The following is a 17,990-nucleotide window of genomic DNA, read 5'->3' on the forward strand; positions in this document are numbered from 1 at the left end:
CAGGAACAATCTCTTTGCGACGGCGGCAGGTATAGCGTTATAGAGCTTAGGTGGGGGTGTTTGAGCCAAGGCAACAGGGATGCCGGAAGAAGACGGTACGAATACGGCGTATCGCTGAACAACAACGCTGGCAGAGTGAGGATTAGGGTGGTTTTATTGTCACTGTCTCAGTAAGCGCCAGTATAGGGGGAGAGAGGGAGAGAGAGACGGAGGGGGAGAGAGAGAAATGTAATAGAACAATGAACGAAAAGGGGAACGGACAGGTAAGTTTAGAAGAATGGTAAATTGGAGTGGCGGGGAGGAAAGTGGAGGGCGATCACGGGAGTGGGCATATCATAACGGACCAGGCCTCGTAAACCTTTTCTTAAATTGGGGTTTTGCTGACGACAACACGGAAAGGCACCGACGACTGCCTACTTGCGGTCCACTCCATTATTCCACGTCGAGATTCTCTGTCTTAATAATGTGGTGAGTCGTCGTTGCATCTCAAGCCCTCGAGATTCAAGACATGATTCAACAGACTGGCCGAGGAATATCGCGGACTAATAGCGTTGCAATGCAGCAAACATATCCTCAACGCGCAAGTATCCATTCGGTCACCTTGCTGTACGCCTGAACCCGAGCTCCTCCCAACTCTCAAAGTCCAGGAAGACTGATTCTGATCCAACCCAAGGCCGGAAATGGTTTGACTGCGCCGAATGCCATCAGGAGCAAGAATCGCATACGCTCAAGAAGTCACAAGAGATGGTATGGCAAAAAAGACTGCTTCACGGTGAGAGGCTATCGTTTGCAGGTATACTGATGACTGTGGGACATCTTGCACATAGATCTTCGCGTGCAAGAAATGCAAGAAGTGTTTCCGCAAGGATGCGTCTGAATTTGAGGAAAGGTACGCTCTGCGAGAACGGATCGACGAATATATCAAGGCGATTTGCAAGGTTAACATGTACGCTGCTCTTCAGCGACGAGTACTGCCCTCATTGTGATAATCACTTCGTTCTCGAAGCCAAAACTCCCCAAGCGGCACTGCAGGTCGAAGGCGCAGATGTGCGGATGGATAATCGGTACGCAAAGGATTGTCGGCAAACCAATATCATCAGGAGTACTGACGTGGACACAGCATGCTTAAGGATGAACGAGTGCGCGGCGATGAAGAAAAATCCCTATTCAACATCCGAGACACAACCCACCGAATGGGCTAAATATTTCCAGTTCGACCCTATTTATACAAGTAATGAAGTCTACGAATCTCTTATACGCTCATGCGCTCGTAAACCCTTTATTTTCCAACAATGCCTGTGATCAAACAGCAGCCGGCCTGTGTAATACGTCTGTGGCTTCCGCAGATTGTCACCTTGATTATTAGATCAGGAAGTCGCATCGGCTGTCGACTGAATAGAGCCAAGTGGAAAGGATATCTTCATGATTGTTCTTTAAAAATGAGAGCCCAGCGCTACGGGGAATAGAACATAAAGTAAGACATGGAGCTGACCACTCCGCAAACGGTTTGTCTATCACATCTCATTCAGCTGATTTATTCGGCTGTCTCACCACCTCCGGGCCGAGTCAGGATAGCAGCTGTGGCAGCCCCAGTCCGGCTGGTCTTCTTCTTAGCCGCCTCCTCTTGCTTCTCAGTCTCGATGCTCTTCACGTAAGCCTCAATCTGGTCATCGGGCAGCATTTCCACGCGGTTCCCGGGCGTCATGATGGCGACCTCGATGTTCTTTGCACCAGTTTGCACAACCTCAAGCAATGACTTGATCGTCAATTGGATCGTCTGCTCACGGTCCATATCGTCCTGGTGATTGCGCTCAAGGAACTCACGGACCGTCTTACTAGATCGGCCGATAGCGTTGGCTTTCCTGTTCGTGGAATTGCCGAGTTAGCTAGTGATCGCACAAGGGTTCACAGTCGAATCAATCGCTGCACGCGGTCCACTAACCATGCAGAGTAAATGCCCGAGGGCTCGGTCTGGTAGAGGCGTGGTGTAGAGTCATTCTTGTCGAAGCCGACAACGAGTGTGCTGATACCGAATGGACGAACACCACCGCTTTGTGTGTAGCGCTGCTGGACACCGGCAATGTACTTTGTGATATATTCGATGGTGACCGGGTCTTCGACCGTCAAACGGTGTGACTGTGCCTCTAGCCGGGCCTTGTCAATGAGAATACGGGCATCGGCGTTCAGTCCAGCAAATGCTAGGCAGACATGCTCGTCGACATTCGCAATCTTGGAGGGCGTGATCCGAGTATCTTGAAGCTTGAGAGCGGAGCGCTTCTCGCATCCGAGAACGACAATATTCTTGCCTTTGACACCGACGGCACAGGTTCCTACAGCCAATGTCCCCAATCAGTCATGAAGTTTCAAGATCCGCATTTGGCCGGGCGAGATTTGCAAGAACGACTTCATTGTACCATCGGCGTGGTAAGGGTGACGGATGTTCTCACCTCGCTTTACAGCCTCCATGGCATACTCAACCTGGAAGACGTGTCCATCGGGACTAGAGAAGCTGCATTAGAACTGCGCGCAAGCCGGGAGCGTGGAAAACGGTTATCATACCTGAATACTGTGATCTGTCAGTAATGTTGCTAATAGATCCAAAGAGCACCCAAGGAGCTATTCAATCACGAGCTTGGTGGGCTTACCTGAAAGAGCTCGGTCGTAGCCGGACATGATGTAGGAGATATGGGAGACAAGAGCTCGAGATAAAGAAAGAGAAAGCGAATCTGGCGAGAGCTCTTTCGAACTCAATGAGGAGGGTATGAAATCGAAGAATTGGGGCTCTGAGCTGGGTTGACGGTGATGGAGGGCTCGGGAGCAAGCAATGACGGGGGTTTCGGGCGGGCGGTGGACGCGACAGCATACGGTTGCCTTGGCACTGCGGCACACCAAGTCCGCTTTGGAAGCTTGGAAACATCAGTATCAGTACCCCGACGATCAAGTAGTCTCCCATCAGTAACTAGGCTCGTATTCAAAATCAACCCCTCTTCCAGAGTAAGGCAATGAGGATCTTCATGTCAATTCTGATCGATCAGAACAAATGCCACAGGATTTTGAGGGATACCCCTGTTGAAAAAAAGCAATGAGGCGCACTGGGTTCTTCTCGGGAGTTACATCTATCTTATGCTGCTACGACAGTAGTCCATGATCACCAGCCACAGGGTACATGACGGAATTGAACTGCCGTTATCCTCTGGATGATCAATGAGAGAGGGAGTGAGCACGACTTTTGACTCAGGTGCAGCGGTCGACCCGGGATTTAGACTAGATGAAAAAAAAAAAAAACAAGATAATATTCACAAAAACAATCTTTTTGGAAGACATCCACAACATCCTCTCACAGAGGTCACCAGGGGGAGAGAATTCATCTCCATTGACTGCCTCCGAGCATATGTTCGCAAAAGAAGATCCCCTAACACCTGCCACGAAGTCCGAACCTTTGTGTACCCCACCGGTGAGATCAACAACACCACGAGTTCTCCGACGCTTGCCATGATCCAACGCAGAAAAAAGGGATGACCACAGATCTAAGATGCAAAGTTGGTCAAGTGGGCAATCCGGGTTCAAGTATGTGTTTGCGTCACAAGGAAGACTCAATTCAACGCTTCCAGTCCAAAATCACCACCACACGCCGCGGCTATAGATCCAGGTCGCCGCCATATTCCTTGAAAATGCAAGACTAGAGAAGCAGCCCAAACACGACATTGACTCGAGGCGAGAGAAATGGAGCCGCTGAATGTGAATAGAGGTCAAAGAGACAGGAAAACCAGTCAACCATATCATAGTGACAATGTAAGGAAATGGCAAAAATCAGATAGAAAAGGACAGAAATGACAAGAGATAATCATCGAGTCGAGCAGAAGAGCAAGAATGACGAATGGGCGACACGCGGCGCACTTCGAAGTGCACTTCATGTCAAAAGAAGACGGCAGGACAGAAATTGGAAATCATCAACACGCTACCCACCTGCTCCTTCCAAGCCGATGCACCGGAACCGCAAAAAATCCCTTATACAAATGCGTATCAACGAGTATCAACCAGCGCATATACCTGCCAGGGCGCAGAGCTGCAATATGAACATTTTATGTGGGACAATTCCCACAAGGCGGACTGTCCAGAAACAGATAAACATAGTCCCTCGAGGTCCTTAGGCCGGGGATTTGTTGGCGCTGCTGCCGTTGCGGCGCGAGTGCGCATCGTCCGAGACAGTCAATCCGCCAAGTCCAGAGGACAAGAAGGCAAAGGGATCACTGGATCCGTCGGGGCCCCCATAGAAAGCACCATTGGAGGTGCTGGTGGGCGGGACACCATGATCAGCACCGCTGAACGCAGCCTGAGTTGCGGGATTGGCAAAGGAGGCGGCGGAGTGGGAGCCGGAGGATCCATAGCCTGAGTTTACCTGTGGCATGGGCGGGTAGGCTCCCGGGGTGTTGCTCAGTCCGCCAGATGGGATGTAGTTGTTGTGCGGGCCGCCAAATTGTTGGCCAAATCCAGCAAATCCACCGGCGGTCGATGCGAAGGGGCCGGGAGCCGGAGTGCTCGCCATTGAGTTAGGACCCATACCGAATTGTGAAGGAGGATCCATGGGAGAAGGGAATGCCGAATCAGCAACGACTGCAGCGCCCGATCGCGGCGCACCACAGCGAAGACAGTTGATGTTCTTCGCGAAATTGTGATAGCCGCAGCCCTCGGAGCCGCACTTCCAGTCGCCAGCGCGGAAAGGAACCACACCACCGTTTCCACCCATACCACGTCCGTGGCCGCCCATGCCGTGGCCGTGGCTCATGTGTGGAGGCATCATGTTTGGGGGTCCGTAGCCGTAACCGTAGCCCATCGGATCGGGGGCAGCGGCCATGGCGGGGAACGAGCAGCGGAAGCAAGCAGTACGGCGTTGGAAGTTAGAGAAGCCACAAGAAGGGCAAGTCCAATCGCCGGGGCGGGGGCGGTTCTTGGAAGGAGGGAACGGAGTCAAGATCTCGGCGGCGCGATCGAGCACCCTGCTCGAGGAAGGAGAGACCTCAATGGCCTTTTCGTTGAGGGCACGGCCGTTCATGCACAGGCTTTCGGCAGCCTATCGATTCAAGTCAGTTTCACCTACTCATCATATGTGACAACCCCAGAGAAGACGAAAACATAGCAACCCGGCAGATAGTGACTAGCTTCGCAAGCACGATATGATGATGTCTTACCTCCTCATGGGATGAGAACACGGCAAAGCCAGTGCCCGTGGGCTTGTGCTGGTCCGGCGTCCGTAGAGTCCAGAATGCGATTGGGCGACCACCAAACTGAGTAAACCAGCTTTCCAACTCGGACTGTGTGGTGTCATGGGGCAAGCCACTCAGGTGCAGAACCTTGCTGCGCTCGGCAAGGAAAGCCCGCACATCAGCATGCGCATCCATCGGGCGAGTCAAGATCTCGGGGTGCTCGTGGGGAGGCTGGGACTTGCGAATGAGGCCGCGCAGCACACGAGCCAAGGTGATGGACTCTTCCATCGCACGGCGTGGCGAAGCAGGGGCCAAAGCCTGCAAGTGGAATGGCAGGTTGTGCTTGATGGGTGCAGATGACTGGACGGGCTCAACTTCAAGAGCAGCGCAGATATTGGAGAGGGAGCTTGGGCCGAAAGGCAGAGACTCCGGGTGATGAGTTTGCCAGCGCTGATACTCTGTGCGCAGGTCGAAGGTCCGGGAATGCTGAAGGTAAGCAGGCAAGACAACAGCCTTGTCGCGGGCCTCGCGAGGCAACTGCACGCGAAGATCCCAGGAATCCAAGGTCACAAACGCGAACTCGAGTTGTTTGCTGGTCAGATGCTCCTGAGCAAACGCATCGAACCGGGAGATGGCATCCCTGAAGGTGCCCGCGGAGCGGACATGCTCCCATGTCAGAGTAGTCAGACTGGCTGTGGATATCAAACTGAATCAGTTGCTGGTCACATCTCACCAAGGGTTTTCGGCTCGAAACTGCGGGTGGTCGGAGCTTTGACAAGCAGAACGATCCAAGTGGTATAGGCTTGCTTACTGCACAAGGGTGTGATCGGAGTGTTGACCGGCTTGACAAGGACGCTCTCTCGGTGGAGCTATCAAGAACGAGAAATTAGCGAAAATTGCTCCATGGAAGCCAAAGTTTCAGGGCAGCTGTCATGAATAAACTTGTTCACTCTCCACTTTCCTTCCCTACCCTCGAACGTCCAACGCAGAAAGCTTGAGGTTGACAGGCACAAAAGGCGATACAGGCGGCGTCAGGGGAGGGGAACATACTTCCTCACAGGTCTTGGAATCCAACAAGATCCAGCCCAATTCAATGACCTCGGCGGAGTCCTTGGTCACGTAGACGCCGTGCTCATCGCATGTGGTCGCAACGTGAATCACGATGTAGCGATCCAGCTTGGGCGTGGGTGCTGATACGGCGGCCATTGCTCAATTTATCGCTGCCAATGGCGTGGCAGAGCAACCCGAGGTAGGGAAGAAGGGCGTGAGGAGGGGGGGGGGGGGGGGGGGGGACAAAAGGGGGGGGGTTGGGGAGGGGAGGAGAATGTCTCTGCGGAAATATGCAGGAAACAATTTCAACACGACCAGGTCTAAGGAAGGGGAGGAGAGAGTCCGTAGATGTCGTGAAGAAACGGATGGAGAAAAGCACCCAAGGAGCCGAGGAGGAGAGATGGTGAGAGGAGGGGAAAGAAGGTGAAGGAAGAGGAGAACGAAAAGAAGCCTAACTGGCGCCGAAGGTGTGGAGTTCAGTTGCGAGAAAAGAAAAGTCTTGGGGCTCACGGGTAGTTAGACTTGGTAGTAAGAACTCGACAATTTCATGGCCGTATCGGGCCCATTTGTATGTCTCGTATGGGATGGGGATACTGGACAACTCTTGTTCGGTTTTGATAACCGCTAAATCAATCGCTACTACTCGTGGAACGAGGCAACAAGGTCAATATCTGTTGTTGACAGAGAAGAATTTCGCCATAAAACCCCGACGTTTCGCTATACAACGGCAGATCGTGTAATTTTCTTATTCACCTTTCCCTGCTGCTGTGCTGTGCAACCCCCATTGATTGTATCATCAGCAATTGAGTCTCACATAATCTGGAGAAGAAGGGTATTTGCTTCAACGCTGCCCATCGAGGACATCATTTGATGGCCGTCGCGGTAGTGTTCAGTTGCAATGGCGCAGTGTACGTAATATTGGAAAACTACGATCGACTGGAAATTGACGGGCAAGCAGCAACCAGGCGAGTGGAGCCCTGTCAGAAATTATAATTCCCCAGTATTCAGCGACTCAGCTCTACAGGATCAGACGCGGAGATCTTTACAAAAGTTTGTTTTAAGGGCGTCATCGAGATCGAACCTTGAGGCTTCTCATCCAGCAAGGACAGAGGCCGATGCCAATGAGAATATTTAGAACGGAGTGATCAAGACTGCACAAGTTCACATCCATCCGATCAACAACCGACTAGTAAACTAACTACAGCTACTGATCACATGACAGTCACATGATTGCCCTCGTGATCGGAGAATCGCAGTTGTGAGTCGGTGAGGAATGTGGAGGAACACAAGCGTAAGGAGAAGGTAGTCAAGGTACAGTAACTTCGTGCTTTCTCCAAAGAGCCACAGAACATGGATGAGCGCGCCAACGGCCTGGGATGGTACGGTACTACAGATGCGGCAGATGGCCTTCTCAGCGCGTACAGGTGCCTTCGCAGCGCTTACCCTTGGAATGCTATTTTTCTGTCACGGACCTAGGCCCGTGGAGGGTGATTGTTGGTTGATCATGAGGGTTCTGTACTTTCCCAAAAAAAAGGCAGCTACCTCAGGTCCGGGAGCGCAACCTTAAAAGATAGGCATATATTCAAAATCCGGGTCTCACAAAATCACATAAAATCCAGATCAACAGATCATGAGTGCTATAGTCCCAGCACAGGCGCCGTTGAGTTGTCCAGGAATCATAAAGAGTATTCAATACCACGCCACAAAAATGACCAATACAAACGCCGTTGAGGTATCCAAGCCCAGCTGAAGAATGACAAAAACCCCTCCCGAGATGAAGGACAGACTATGATCCGTGTCGTCAATCATCAGCTTCCTCCTTGATTATGGTGTTGCGGCTGGTGTCGTGCTCGTCAGGCTCATCCTCCTCCATGATACTAGGCTCGATAGAGACAACGTGACGGCTGGGGAATCCGCCCTCGACAGACGGCCGCACTCGGCCAGATAATATGCCACTGTCACCTTCATCTTCCTCCATGATGCTGGGCTCCACAGAGACATGGCGACGGCTACTTGGCTCCACAGAGCGCCGCACGCTGTAAGAACGAACGCTTCCCGCGTCGCTTTCCAAGTCTTCCGTACCGGCCCGCGGACGAACACTGGCGGCGCGGGAATCTTGTGCAACTGCCAAAATCTTGAGGATGGAGTTCTTGGTCTTCACCAAGGCATTGCGACTCGACGCTTCTCCAGCAAGACCTTCATCAATGACCTGGTCCAAAAGTTCTTTGACCTCCTGAGCCAATTGAACATTGTCCGGGGCAATCTCAAGGCCGGTGGCACTTCGGACACTGGTGCGGAACTGGTCCTCGCCTTCGGGGGCACGAGAGCTTGCGCGGCCAGGCAGTGTGGGTGCGGAGATGTAAAGTTTGCTAAGTAAGGAGAATAGGAGCTTGCGCTCTTCTCGCGAGCAGCGGTTGGGTCCGGCAGTGAGACCCAACGTACGTTCCATGATGTCTCTCACGAGTGCGAGGTGAACCCAACCGCAGGCACTCGAGCTGGCGGTGCCTCCAGCCAGTACTCGCTCGCCTCCTAAGCCCACAACGCGGCGTTCATCGGTCCACTCGGCAAGCATACCGATGACACCAGCCATCAGAGCTTTCACTTCACGTTCGCCAACGCTCTCATCAATCTCTCCGTCGCTGTCTTCCTCGGCTTCAAGCGAATAGTACTCCTCGGCAGCGTTCAACACGGCCCGAACCACAGGCACAGCAACTCGCCGCATGTGCTGAGTGTTGTCTAGACGCGAATGACAGTAGACTGGGAAGAAGTACGCCAAAGACTGTCGAAGAGCGGGGTTTTCACGAGTGCGAGGGTGGAAGAAGGCGACCACAAGACTCTGGAGCAGGGTTTCAACGGCATTCTGATTGAATTCTTGGATAGCTGGTGGCACATTAGGACCCGATGGTGTAAACGTGTTGGTCAATAAGAGCTTTGAAAGGGCAGTCGCAGCGGCAGATTGAACAAGCGCGGGAGATGTTGCCTTGAGCGCACGAGAAAACACCTTCAAGATGGGCTTCTGAATGGGAGGCGTCGTCACTGTTTCCCCGTCCGACTCGGTGACTGGAGCGAGAAGCGAGGGGTGTGTCGTGATCATGTCGCAAATGGTCTGAATAGCTGTGACTTGGAGTCCCTCATGTCCCTTGCTGTAGCAGTGGATGAACAAAGTCATGTTATCCTCGGCGACGTTCTGGCAGGCCAGGTTAATACATACACAGATGGGGTACAATATTGATGTTAAATATAACTCACCTTGTCGAGAAGACAGCAGAGACCTAAGCATAGGAGACCGCGCTCGCGAATTGGGGCTTCGTGGCTGCGTACGGCAGGAACCACAAGACTGTTCAACATGGTCCGGAGATTCATGTTCTGTTGCAAATTACCTTCAACATTCTGCAACATGCACTGTGCGATATGCAAACACTTCATGTTGACGACTATCTCCCGGAGAATCTTCGCCTTGGCCTCTTCCTTGTTGAACGGTCTCTCATCTTCGGTGGCCGGGGTCTCAGATCTGGCCCTGCTGCTGGCATCATCGCTCATTTCAGACTTGGCTGAGACGAAGCTATCCTCGGTTGCGATAGTGTCGTGAACTTCAGCAATAGCTTCAAGGATAACACTGCAGAACTCGCTCTCGCCAGCGACATCCGGACCACAGACGCATCGAAGAGCCTCTATGGCAAGTTTGGTGCACTCCTCGGGGAGTTCTGGGACAGCTAGCGATTCTCTCAACAAGGAGAACATTTTTCGCCGACCCACTTCATCGCTGTAGTCCAAGGTGATAGCGATGTATAACAACTGTTCGACAATGAATTCATTTTCAGTGGCGTCTTCGTCATTGGCGTCTCCTGTGCCTTTGCCGAGTTTCTTTCGCTCCAACAATGTGGTCATGTACTTGGAAAGGTAGTATGCGAGCGCGGTCACAGTCGGCATTTTGTCATCGGCGAGGTCGTCGTATTTTCCTTCATTTGTCACACGGCAAAATTCGTTGAATGTACGAAGCATGAAAGCAGACTCTCCTGTCAATGACTCCCAGAAGGGTTCATCAAAGACGACTGCTTCCCTGTAATCTGGACGACCTTCCCAGAAGCTGCGCATGGCTTCATGGGCGATACCGCTTTCGACACCGGAACTCACGACATCAATTCTTTCAAGCAATTCCAGTAGAGCGCTCTGATTTGGCGGCGAGCGCTGACCGGCGTTTTCGCCTTGATTGGTGCCAGCGCAGTCCTCAATCCAACGATCGAAGAACAATTTGCCGGTTGCCTTTCGCACACTTTCGTCACGGTCGCGCAAGCCCCAGCGGAGCAGCTTCTCTCTCATACCCAGAGAAAGATGCCGGAAATCGCCAAGCGTGGGCAATAACCGTGCATACAAGGTTCGTCGCGTTGCCGCATCGAGATCGCGAGCTCGTTCCAACAGGAAGGGCAAAGTTAGTTGCGAAAGAGGCAAGTTTGAGAGAAGACTCTTTCGCACATCTGGACTTGTGTCATTTTGCATGATTTCGATCAGTTTCTCGAGTAGTGCTGTAGAGTTGTCGTCCGGCCCGTCCTCATCATCTTCATTGCCGGTGAGACGTGCCAGCCCAATGACAGCCTGCACGCGGACAGATGACTCCTTGTCGCGAATTCGCTTCAGCAAGCCTTGTCTGATAGTATGGTACAATTCGTCATCAATCGAGTCGAGTGTGTTGACGATATGCGCGATTATTTGCGTGGCACGAAACCGGACCACTTTGTCTTTGGTCGCCAGGATCGGAATCATGAGATCCACGAGATAAGAGGAGAGCCGAGAAGTTGGGGTCTCTACCGCGGATTGCAGTCCATCCTCATCCTCCGTGTCTTTGGATGCGAACAACTCATTGTCTTTCTCGCAGGCGTGAGACAAGAAGGTGTCCAAGAATCGGAGAACGCGATCTCCCACGGGCTCCGATTTCTTGATGGGAAGGATTCGAAGCACGCAACGGCCGACCTCGACGTTGAATTCTTGCTCCGCGACAGTCGCTTCATCTGGAAGAACAATTTCCTCTTGCTCTCGATCCGAATCCTTCTTTCGCTGATAGATCCCGCAGCAAATCTCTTGCAGTTTACGCATGCGCACCACGAGCTTTCGGTGTCCGGTTGTTGATCGCTGCGCGTCTCCGAATATGGCACATAAGTCTTTGCGAAGGTTGGCTGATGATGAGGGAAGAGCCGGCTCCTCGGGAATGGTGAACGCGGGGGTCACTGAGCCTGCGCGGCCAGTAGATGGTTGCGCCGATGACCGTCGGGTCGCTGACGATGTCGAACGTGCGGCGACTCGACCAGGCATGATGGGCGCGAGTTTGTCGAGTCTCGATTAGCGAGGAGCAAAAGAGCATCGGCGGGCGGGCGGGCATCCACATCTGAAAGACAGGAGAGTAGTGGCGGGCGGTAAACAAACAGCCCAAACGGGGAACCAGCGATAAGATTTACACGTGACCTTGGTGGGATGTGCTCGCTTTAATGCCTGAGGCTACAGATGTTTGTCATGTAGAGGTTCCACCAGGCTAAGGTAGGTTTGATACGCAGATGGTCTCTATGAAGGAAGTTCCCAGTCGCCTAGAGTACTGTACTAAATCTGGAGCAATTGTGATTTGCCTACCTGCTCTTCAGATTTCATTCGCGGTTTATGACGACCCTGCGGACAACAGAATGCGATGCTAGTTGAAACGTGGACGACAAACGGTAAAACTTCAACTCAACTTGAATCGTGTGATTAATAGAATGGAGAATCAACAACACTACTATACACATTGTACCGAAGCACGACCTATTCGATGTCCTCGAGAGATCGCCCGTCTGGCAGGGTGCAGCTTCTCACCACAGGAATCTTCGATCTGCCATCGCTCAATGCTGGCAGTTATTCGCCATGTTGACCAAGCAACACATGACCCAAATGACATAATGATAACGCCCTCTATGCACCAGAAGTCTAGTCCAAAAAATAAAGCCCAGAACGCCGTCGATATAAGTACAGATGGTAGGATTCAAGCCAGCCGGGGGGATCATTGCTGACTCGATTGAAGACAAGTCTCATGCTCGCGAGTTGCTTACTCATCCGAGGGCATACGCATATAAGCATCAATAGCAGCACTGAAAGCCGCAAAGCCAGCGCAACCGAAGGCAGCAGCCTGAGGTCCCGCCTTTGCACCCAAGATACCACCAGTCAAACATCCGGCAGCAACCGAATTTGTCAGGTCATTCTTGGCGCGGAGACCTTCGATGCAGCATTCTGTGCCAGAGTACAGCGCACCAACAATGCCAAAGTTCTTCGCAGAAGAAAAGGAGCGGCTTCCCATGTCTTTGAAGCCGCGGCGGACTTGCTCGCGCCAGGGGAGGTGAGAAATTTCGCGACCTTGGGGCGTCAAGGGCGAATCGTAGGACATCTGCATACGAGAAGAATTGGGTCAGTCGATAATCCACCGGTGTGCGATGGGAGAAATGGAGGTTTTGACTCACACTGGCCATGAAGAGACCGAAAGCACCACCAAGTGCGAAACCCATTCCACCAGCGATCACAGTTTTGACAGGACATGACTCCATGCCAGCTTGCATCTAGTCGCAATGCAGAATTAGCAAATCATCCATCCACAATGTACTTCTCATTCAAGACTTACCATCTTGACCATGGCTTGTTCTTGCTCGGACATTCCTGCTGTTTGGTTTCCTCCCAAACCCCCCATACCAGGTGTCGCGCCGGGGAAACTCATGTTGATGGATTGTGCAGGCCGATGCGTCAGGAGATTGAGTCCGTAACAAGTCGCAATGACACTGTTCCGACCAGATGAATGATTCTGACCAAGACACACGAGAACAAAAACTGCGCGTCAAGGGTCTCTGTGTCCGAGTGACAGTCTGTAAGCCGTGAAAGCGGAGACTTTGCGGAGGCGGCGACTTCCGTGAAATTATTTTTTCGGATGGCGACGTGAGCCAATCACGCATATATGCACCGTATATGTCCCGCAAAAGCGCTTTGTACTGTCTTCTCGGATGCTCGAGCCCGTTGCGCTTTCAAGTTGAGGGACAATATGCGTCAGGTCCATCTATGAAAATTGACGATTGCCTAGACTTCGAACCCTCCTATGGCTGATTGGACTTGCGACTGGAAATCTCCTTGTTCTGTCAACTCGGCGTGAGGGCGACCGTTTGTACCCAATTTCCTACTAAAATTGCGACCAAACGGAAGGCGATTAAGTAAGGCGATTAAGTGATAGGAAGGGAAACTTGACCAGGGGAAAATGATACACATTCGAATTTGAATACTGGAAAAAGCGATGAGTGGTATTTGACTTGATTTTATGTACATCGATTCGAACAAGTCACACAAGTATGGGATATCCTAAATATACGGGCATCGATAAGGAAGCTCAGGAAGTAAAGCATCAATCACCCACGCTTTCCCCAGATGGAGCCGTTGAGCAGAAAAGAAGTGGTAAAGTATATGCGAACAAAGGAGAAGAAAGAAACAACGCTTTGCGTTAAGAAAAATCGTAACTGAACGTAAATCCGCGGTCGAGGGGAATGTGACGTGCCGAGTCAGCCAACGGAGAACCCCTTCTGTAGGGTTGGGAGTCAAAAGAAAAGTGACCATCTGGGGTCAAAGATGTGAAGAAGAATTTCGTGGTCAAGAATTCGAGACAAATCATTCAATCTTTCTTGTCATCCTTGGAGTCTTTGCGGTGCGGGGATGATGACGGGGATGGCGACAGGCTTCGTTCCCACTCCGCCATAAGATTGGAGGCAGTGCGTTGAAGTTTGGAGGGCGCCAACTTGGAGATTGTGGGCCAGGGGATACCTTCGGTAACCCCGGGGTCGGGAGCGTCTACTGTGTGGCTCCACTCGCTAAAGCTATAGGGAGGCGGGCGTCAGCGCATAACGAGGTTGTCATAGATGAAATCAGAAAAGGTCGAACGGTACCTAGCGCTCGTGCGGGGACTGCTGTCCCGTGTCGAAGGGGACTGGTCGATCTTGGAGGATTCCAGCGTTGATCGACTCGACGAGGGAGTATGTCTCGCCTTGGACGCAGGCAACGGTGTGTCCCACATGTCCCAGTTGTCTACTCCGTCGTCATCTGTTTCGGCTGGATTGCGAGAGTGGTGAATGGGCTCTTTGGCTTGGTTCTTGTCGCGGGAGCTCAAGGCGGCGATGTCGGACTCGTTCGGTTGAGTGTTGCTGGAAGAGGGACTGCGATGAGCGCTGGGCCGAGCGGGCGTCTGCACTGGTAAATCAACCCCGAATTCATGCCAGAAAGACGTAGATATGTCCGCCGACTTGGTATCTTTACCAGAAGCTTTCTCCGCCGCTGTTCCCTTGCCGCGTTGAGATGACGAGGATGAAGATCGGGAGGCTACGCCGCTCGCAGACAAGCGTTCCCGACTTCTCGACTGTGCTAATGAATTACGTTTGCGAGCGCCATCGGGAGCCAACGAGCCGGATGATGTTGACATGGTGCGCGACTCTGTCGCATTGATACCTTCTTCGCCGACCGTGGCCTGACGGATGTCCTCGAAGAACGTCCACAGTCCTTCCCGCAGGTCGGAGGCCATTTGTTTGCCAGTGCGCACCAAGGCTTCTCTGGAGGGCGGGGGCATTGTTTTCCGCCACTGGGTCATCACATGCTCAGGGACCTGGCCGTCGTCCATGGGATTTCCGATATGGGACACGTTGCCCCGCTCCACGGACGGCAAGGTCGCTGATCGTGGGGTACGTCCAATGCGTTCACCCTCAGTGGCCTGAGCCCCGAAACCTGCCGGGCTGTTGGCCGTCACTGGTGACAACAACGACAGTGTCCGCGCATGAGAGCCTCGGAACACCCGGCGCCCATTCGCAGAGATGGTCGTGCCTCCCTGAGGAGGTGTCGCCCGAATGCTGGATCTTCTGTCCAGCTCCCGGCTGACTCGCCCCTGCGAGACGGAGGAGCTTGCGACGGAGCTCAAACTTTGGTCACGGCGGTGGACCGCGGGAGTCTCAGAGACGCCGGCCTCAGAAGACCGGAACGGCAACAGAGGCTCGGCATGAAGGGTGACCTGAGTCTGTTTCTTGGTTTTCTCCGACTGTGCCCATTGCTTCTTCAGCGCGGACAGGTCCTCCTCGGCGCGGTGTAGCTCCTCTCTCAGCTCCAGGACCTTTCGTTCCTGGGAGGCAATCGCTCGCAGGAAGTCATACCCATCGTCCTCGACGTCAAATGGCATGGGGGTCCCCGTGGGATGGGGCGGCTGGGGCGGACGGGTGAAGGCTTGTGTCAACGGAGTCATGGAGCCGGGCGAGGCAACGGCCGAATCAGGCGCGGCAATCGGGGACTGCTCGAGTGGGATATTGATGGGAAAGTTGAGGGTGAGTCGTTTGGTATGGCGCGCTGCGGCGTGCGCGCGGGACGGAAGCGATGACCCTTTCTGTTGGAGAAGCGAGCCGGACCTTGAAAGTGACGGAGAAGGTTGCTGATGCGTGGCAAAGGAGCCCGACGACGAGTCGACCGCCTCGGCAGTGCCCGCAGAGGCCACCGCCGTTGAAGTCGGGGACGCATGCGGATGAGAACCCTGGGTGAGGTTGTCACCCGTTCCCGGGGAAAGCTCCATGAATGAGCGTGGACCAGCCACCAATGAGAGCCGTGTCGACAGAGAAAGTCCACAGAGTGAAGGGTTTATCGTCTACAATGCATGTGCAAAGACCAGCTTTCAGGGTGACGATTGCGTGCAGGGCGAGTGGAAGGTGGACACAAGACAAAAATAACAGGAAAACGAGCGAGGGAGTGAGTGACCGGGCAGCGTAGAGGAAGAGGTTGAAGTCGACGGTGATGGTCGATTTCTCCTGAGAGGACGAGTGGGTCTGTCTCCTCTTTCGGGTGTGCTGGTCTCCACTCTCCACGCCGGCCCAACTTTGCCACGAGTGTTTCAGGGGGCGAGACCCGAGGCTGGCCTGTCGTAATTTCGTCTGGCACGGGATTTCAACAACTTGGCGAGTGTGTGTTTGGACAACACCGCCTCGAGCAGTTGGAGACATGCTGTAGAGTCTGGCTCATCATATCCTCCTTCCCTTCCAACCGAGTAGGTCATCACAGTAGTCAGCCAGGAGAGGCAAGTGCCGAATACTGACTTTGTCGGGATCAGGAAAGATGTGAAATGCAGAACACTCCCATGTGAGCTGACCTACCCATCATGACTGATGGCCAGATCGTGGCGAAGATTACAAAGTATACATTGAATCGTTAGTGATCTTCCCCGTCGAGAACTTGTAATCCCAATCGATTGTCTGAATGCGGTACAGCCCGGACCGACGAAGCTTGATAGTGCTAGGACTGCATCACTACCTTCAGGAATGTACTCAAGCTGGTGTATAGTGCATCACTGTAGTATACTACTATACTGTATACCTACTGTACCCCCAATATGCAAGTCATTTGCAATCTTGAGTACATCCTTAGTCATTGCATTCGAGCTCCATGACCCTTTCTCGATCTGCAATTTGTAGAACCCAGTCAAACCACCCATATGATACGTGGTCAAGGCTGCTATTGATCGTTACTTAGGAGAGAGATACTGCAGCTAGCTTCTCCCATGTAAGAACTTCCAACGTTGACAAGGGGAGGCTCTCCTCCTGCCTGTCAGTGTGTGCACTACTGGGTAAGTAGTCGTGTGTAGTTGTCTGTTGTTGTAGTACATCATTTTACTTTTAGTAGCCAAGTGGACACGGACAGATTTGGATTCCGTTCAGTCCCCCCAATCAGAGCCCTGGATTCCGGGGATCGTCGGTCTAGACGCGTCGAATTGCCGCTTCATCACGGGACCCACCGGGACAGGTACGGCGGGCATCGAGTACACACTACACCGTCCTTCCGGTCCACAGCCTCACGCAGCTAATAGAGTCACTAGAGTCACTAGAGTGTACTTTCGATGAATTGTGAGTACCTGAATATTGCGCAGACGTGGCACGTTTTGCATCTCACACGGCATACGATCCCCGAGATCGCAGATTGAGATCAACGTCATTTATATTTGAGAGGCCTGGTCGTTGAGGCTTCAGAATACGACAGAGCAAGCATAGACCGGCCGACCCTCCCCCTAACCGTCGGCTAGATATACGTCGAAGCGGCCCTGACTTATTTTCCTGACGAGTCAATGGATCCGTACATATTTGGATCAGCCACCTGCATGTTCCAGCTAGTCCGAGTGACTGGACTCTAATCTCGTCTTAGCTAGCTAGGTACGGTGATAGCAAGAGTTTCGAATGTGCAATAGGGTCTTGCGGCGCACGTGGGAAGACGTCCCTCCAAGACATACATACCAGGTATCCAGGTACAGTCGGGGCTTAGTTAAATATTACCGTAGGTGACCTTATCCCCCGCAAATTGCCACTACCCTACCCTGGTTACTGGACTGGCATCTGGAATCCATTCGATGTACTTGGACACAGCCAGGCTTCTGGAGAATATTCAATGCACGTAACTAATTACCCAAACAATTTGAAGTGTGTAGTTTACGTACCGTATCTACAATGCCCCGAGGCAGTGCCTTGGGTGTTGGCCTAACAACTCTGGACATGACATCAGATGGTACTCCAGATTTCCTGAAAGGCACTACTAGGGTACCAGGGTCTCACGAGGAACCCTTTCCCCCCATAAAGTCAATTACCGAGAGCAGCTCTATCTGTCTCAAACTATGCATCATCGAATATGCGATGAACTATGTCCCAGAACAAGGTAAATGGATCAAGGTCAGATTCG

General features: G+C 52.6%; 6 protein-coding genes across 6 annotated transcripts; 1 reads left to right on the forward strand and 5 right to left on the reverse strand.

Moving 5' to 3' along the window:
• Positions 1–239: 239 nt before the first annotated feature.
• N7539_009562 (uncharacterized protein) lies at positions 240–1,202 on the forward strand (the record flags this gene model as incomplete). Its single annotated transcript, XM_056939157.1, has 5 exons — positions 240–263; positions 709–747; positions 828–889; positions 963–1,064; positions 1,121–1,202. 5 exons carry the CDS (start codon positions 240–242, stop codon positions 1,200–1,202), a joined length of 309 nt encoding a protein of 102 aa, XP_056785652.1.
• A 332-nt stretch (positions 1,203–1,534) lies between these two features.
• On the reverse strand, positions 1,535–2,673 carry pre6 (proteasome core particle subunit alpha 4; the record flags this gene model as incomplete). The annotated part of the gene is made up of 5 exons (XM_056939158.1): positions 1,535–1,862; positions 1,943–2,330; positions 2,415–2,500; positions 2,560–2,566; positions 2,646–2,673. The coding sequence occupies 5 exons, from the start codon at positions 2,671–2,673 to the stop codon at positions 1,535–1,537; spliced, it is 837 nt and encodes a 278-aa protein (XP_056785653.1).
• A 1,474-nt stretch (positions 2,674–4,147) lies between these two features.
• N7539_009564 (putative RNA binding protein (Arp)) lies at positions 4,148–6,410 on the reverse strand (the record flags this gene model as incomplete). The annotated part of the gene is made up of 4 exons (XM_056939159.1): positions 4,148–5,071; positions 5,190–5,896; positions 5,938–6,073; positions 6,255–6,410. 4 exons carry the CDS (start codon positions 6,408–6,410, stop codon positions 4,148–4,150), a joined length of 1,923 nt encoding a protein of 640 aa, XP_056785654.1.
• Positions 6,411–8,055: 1,645 nt separating this feature from the next.
• N7539_009565 (condensin subunit YCG1) lies at positions 8,056–11,561 on the reverse strand (the record flags this gene model as incomplete). Its single annotated transcript, XM_056939160.1, has 2 exons — positions 8,056–9,441; positions 9,504–11,561. The coding sequence occupies 2 exons, from the start codon at positions 11,559–11,561 to the stop codon at positions 8,056–8,058; spliced, it is 3,444 nt and encodes a 1,147-aa protein (XP_056785655.1).
• A 760-nt stretch (positions 11,562–12,321) lies between these two features.
• On the reverse strand, positions 12,322–12,981 carry N7539_009566 (translocation channel protein TIM22; the record flags this gene model as incomplete). Its single annotated transcript, XM_056939161.1, has 3 exons — positions 12,322–12,657; positions 12,731–12,826; positions 12,889–12,981. The coding sequence occupies 3 exons, from the start codon at positions 12,979–12,981 to the stop codon at positions 12,322–12,324; spliced, it is 525 nt and encodes a 174-aa protein (XP_056785656.1).
• Positions 12,982–13,917: 936 nt separating this feature from the next.
• Positions 13,918–15,846, reverse strand: N7539_009567 (DUF4048 domain-containing protein; the record flags this gene model as incomplete). Its single annotated transcript, XM_056939162.1, has 2 exons — positions 13,918–14,119; positions 14,189–15,846. The coding sequence occupies 2 exons, from the start codon at positions 15,844–15,846 to the stop codon at positions 13,918–13,920; spliced, it is 1,860 nt and encodes a 619-aa protein (XP_056785657.1).
• Positions 15,847–17,990: the final 2,144 nt, after the last annotated feature.

Source organism: Penicillium diatomitis (assembly GCF_028827545.1).
Source record: "Penicillium diatomitis strain IBT 30728 chromosome Unknown utg000018l_segment0_segment0, whole genome shotgun sequence".
Taxonomy (NCBI): domain Eukaryota; kingdom Fungi; phylum Ascomycota; class Eurotiomycetes; order Eurotiales; family Aspergillaceae; genus Penicillium; species Penicillium diatomitis.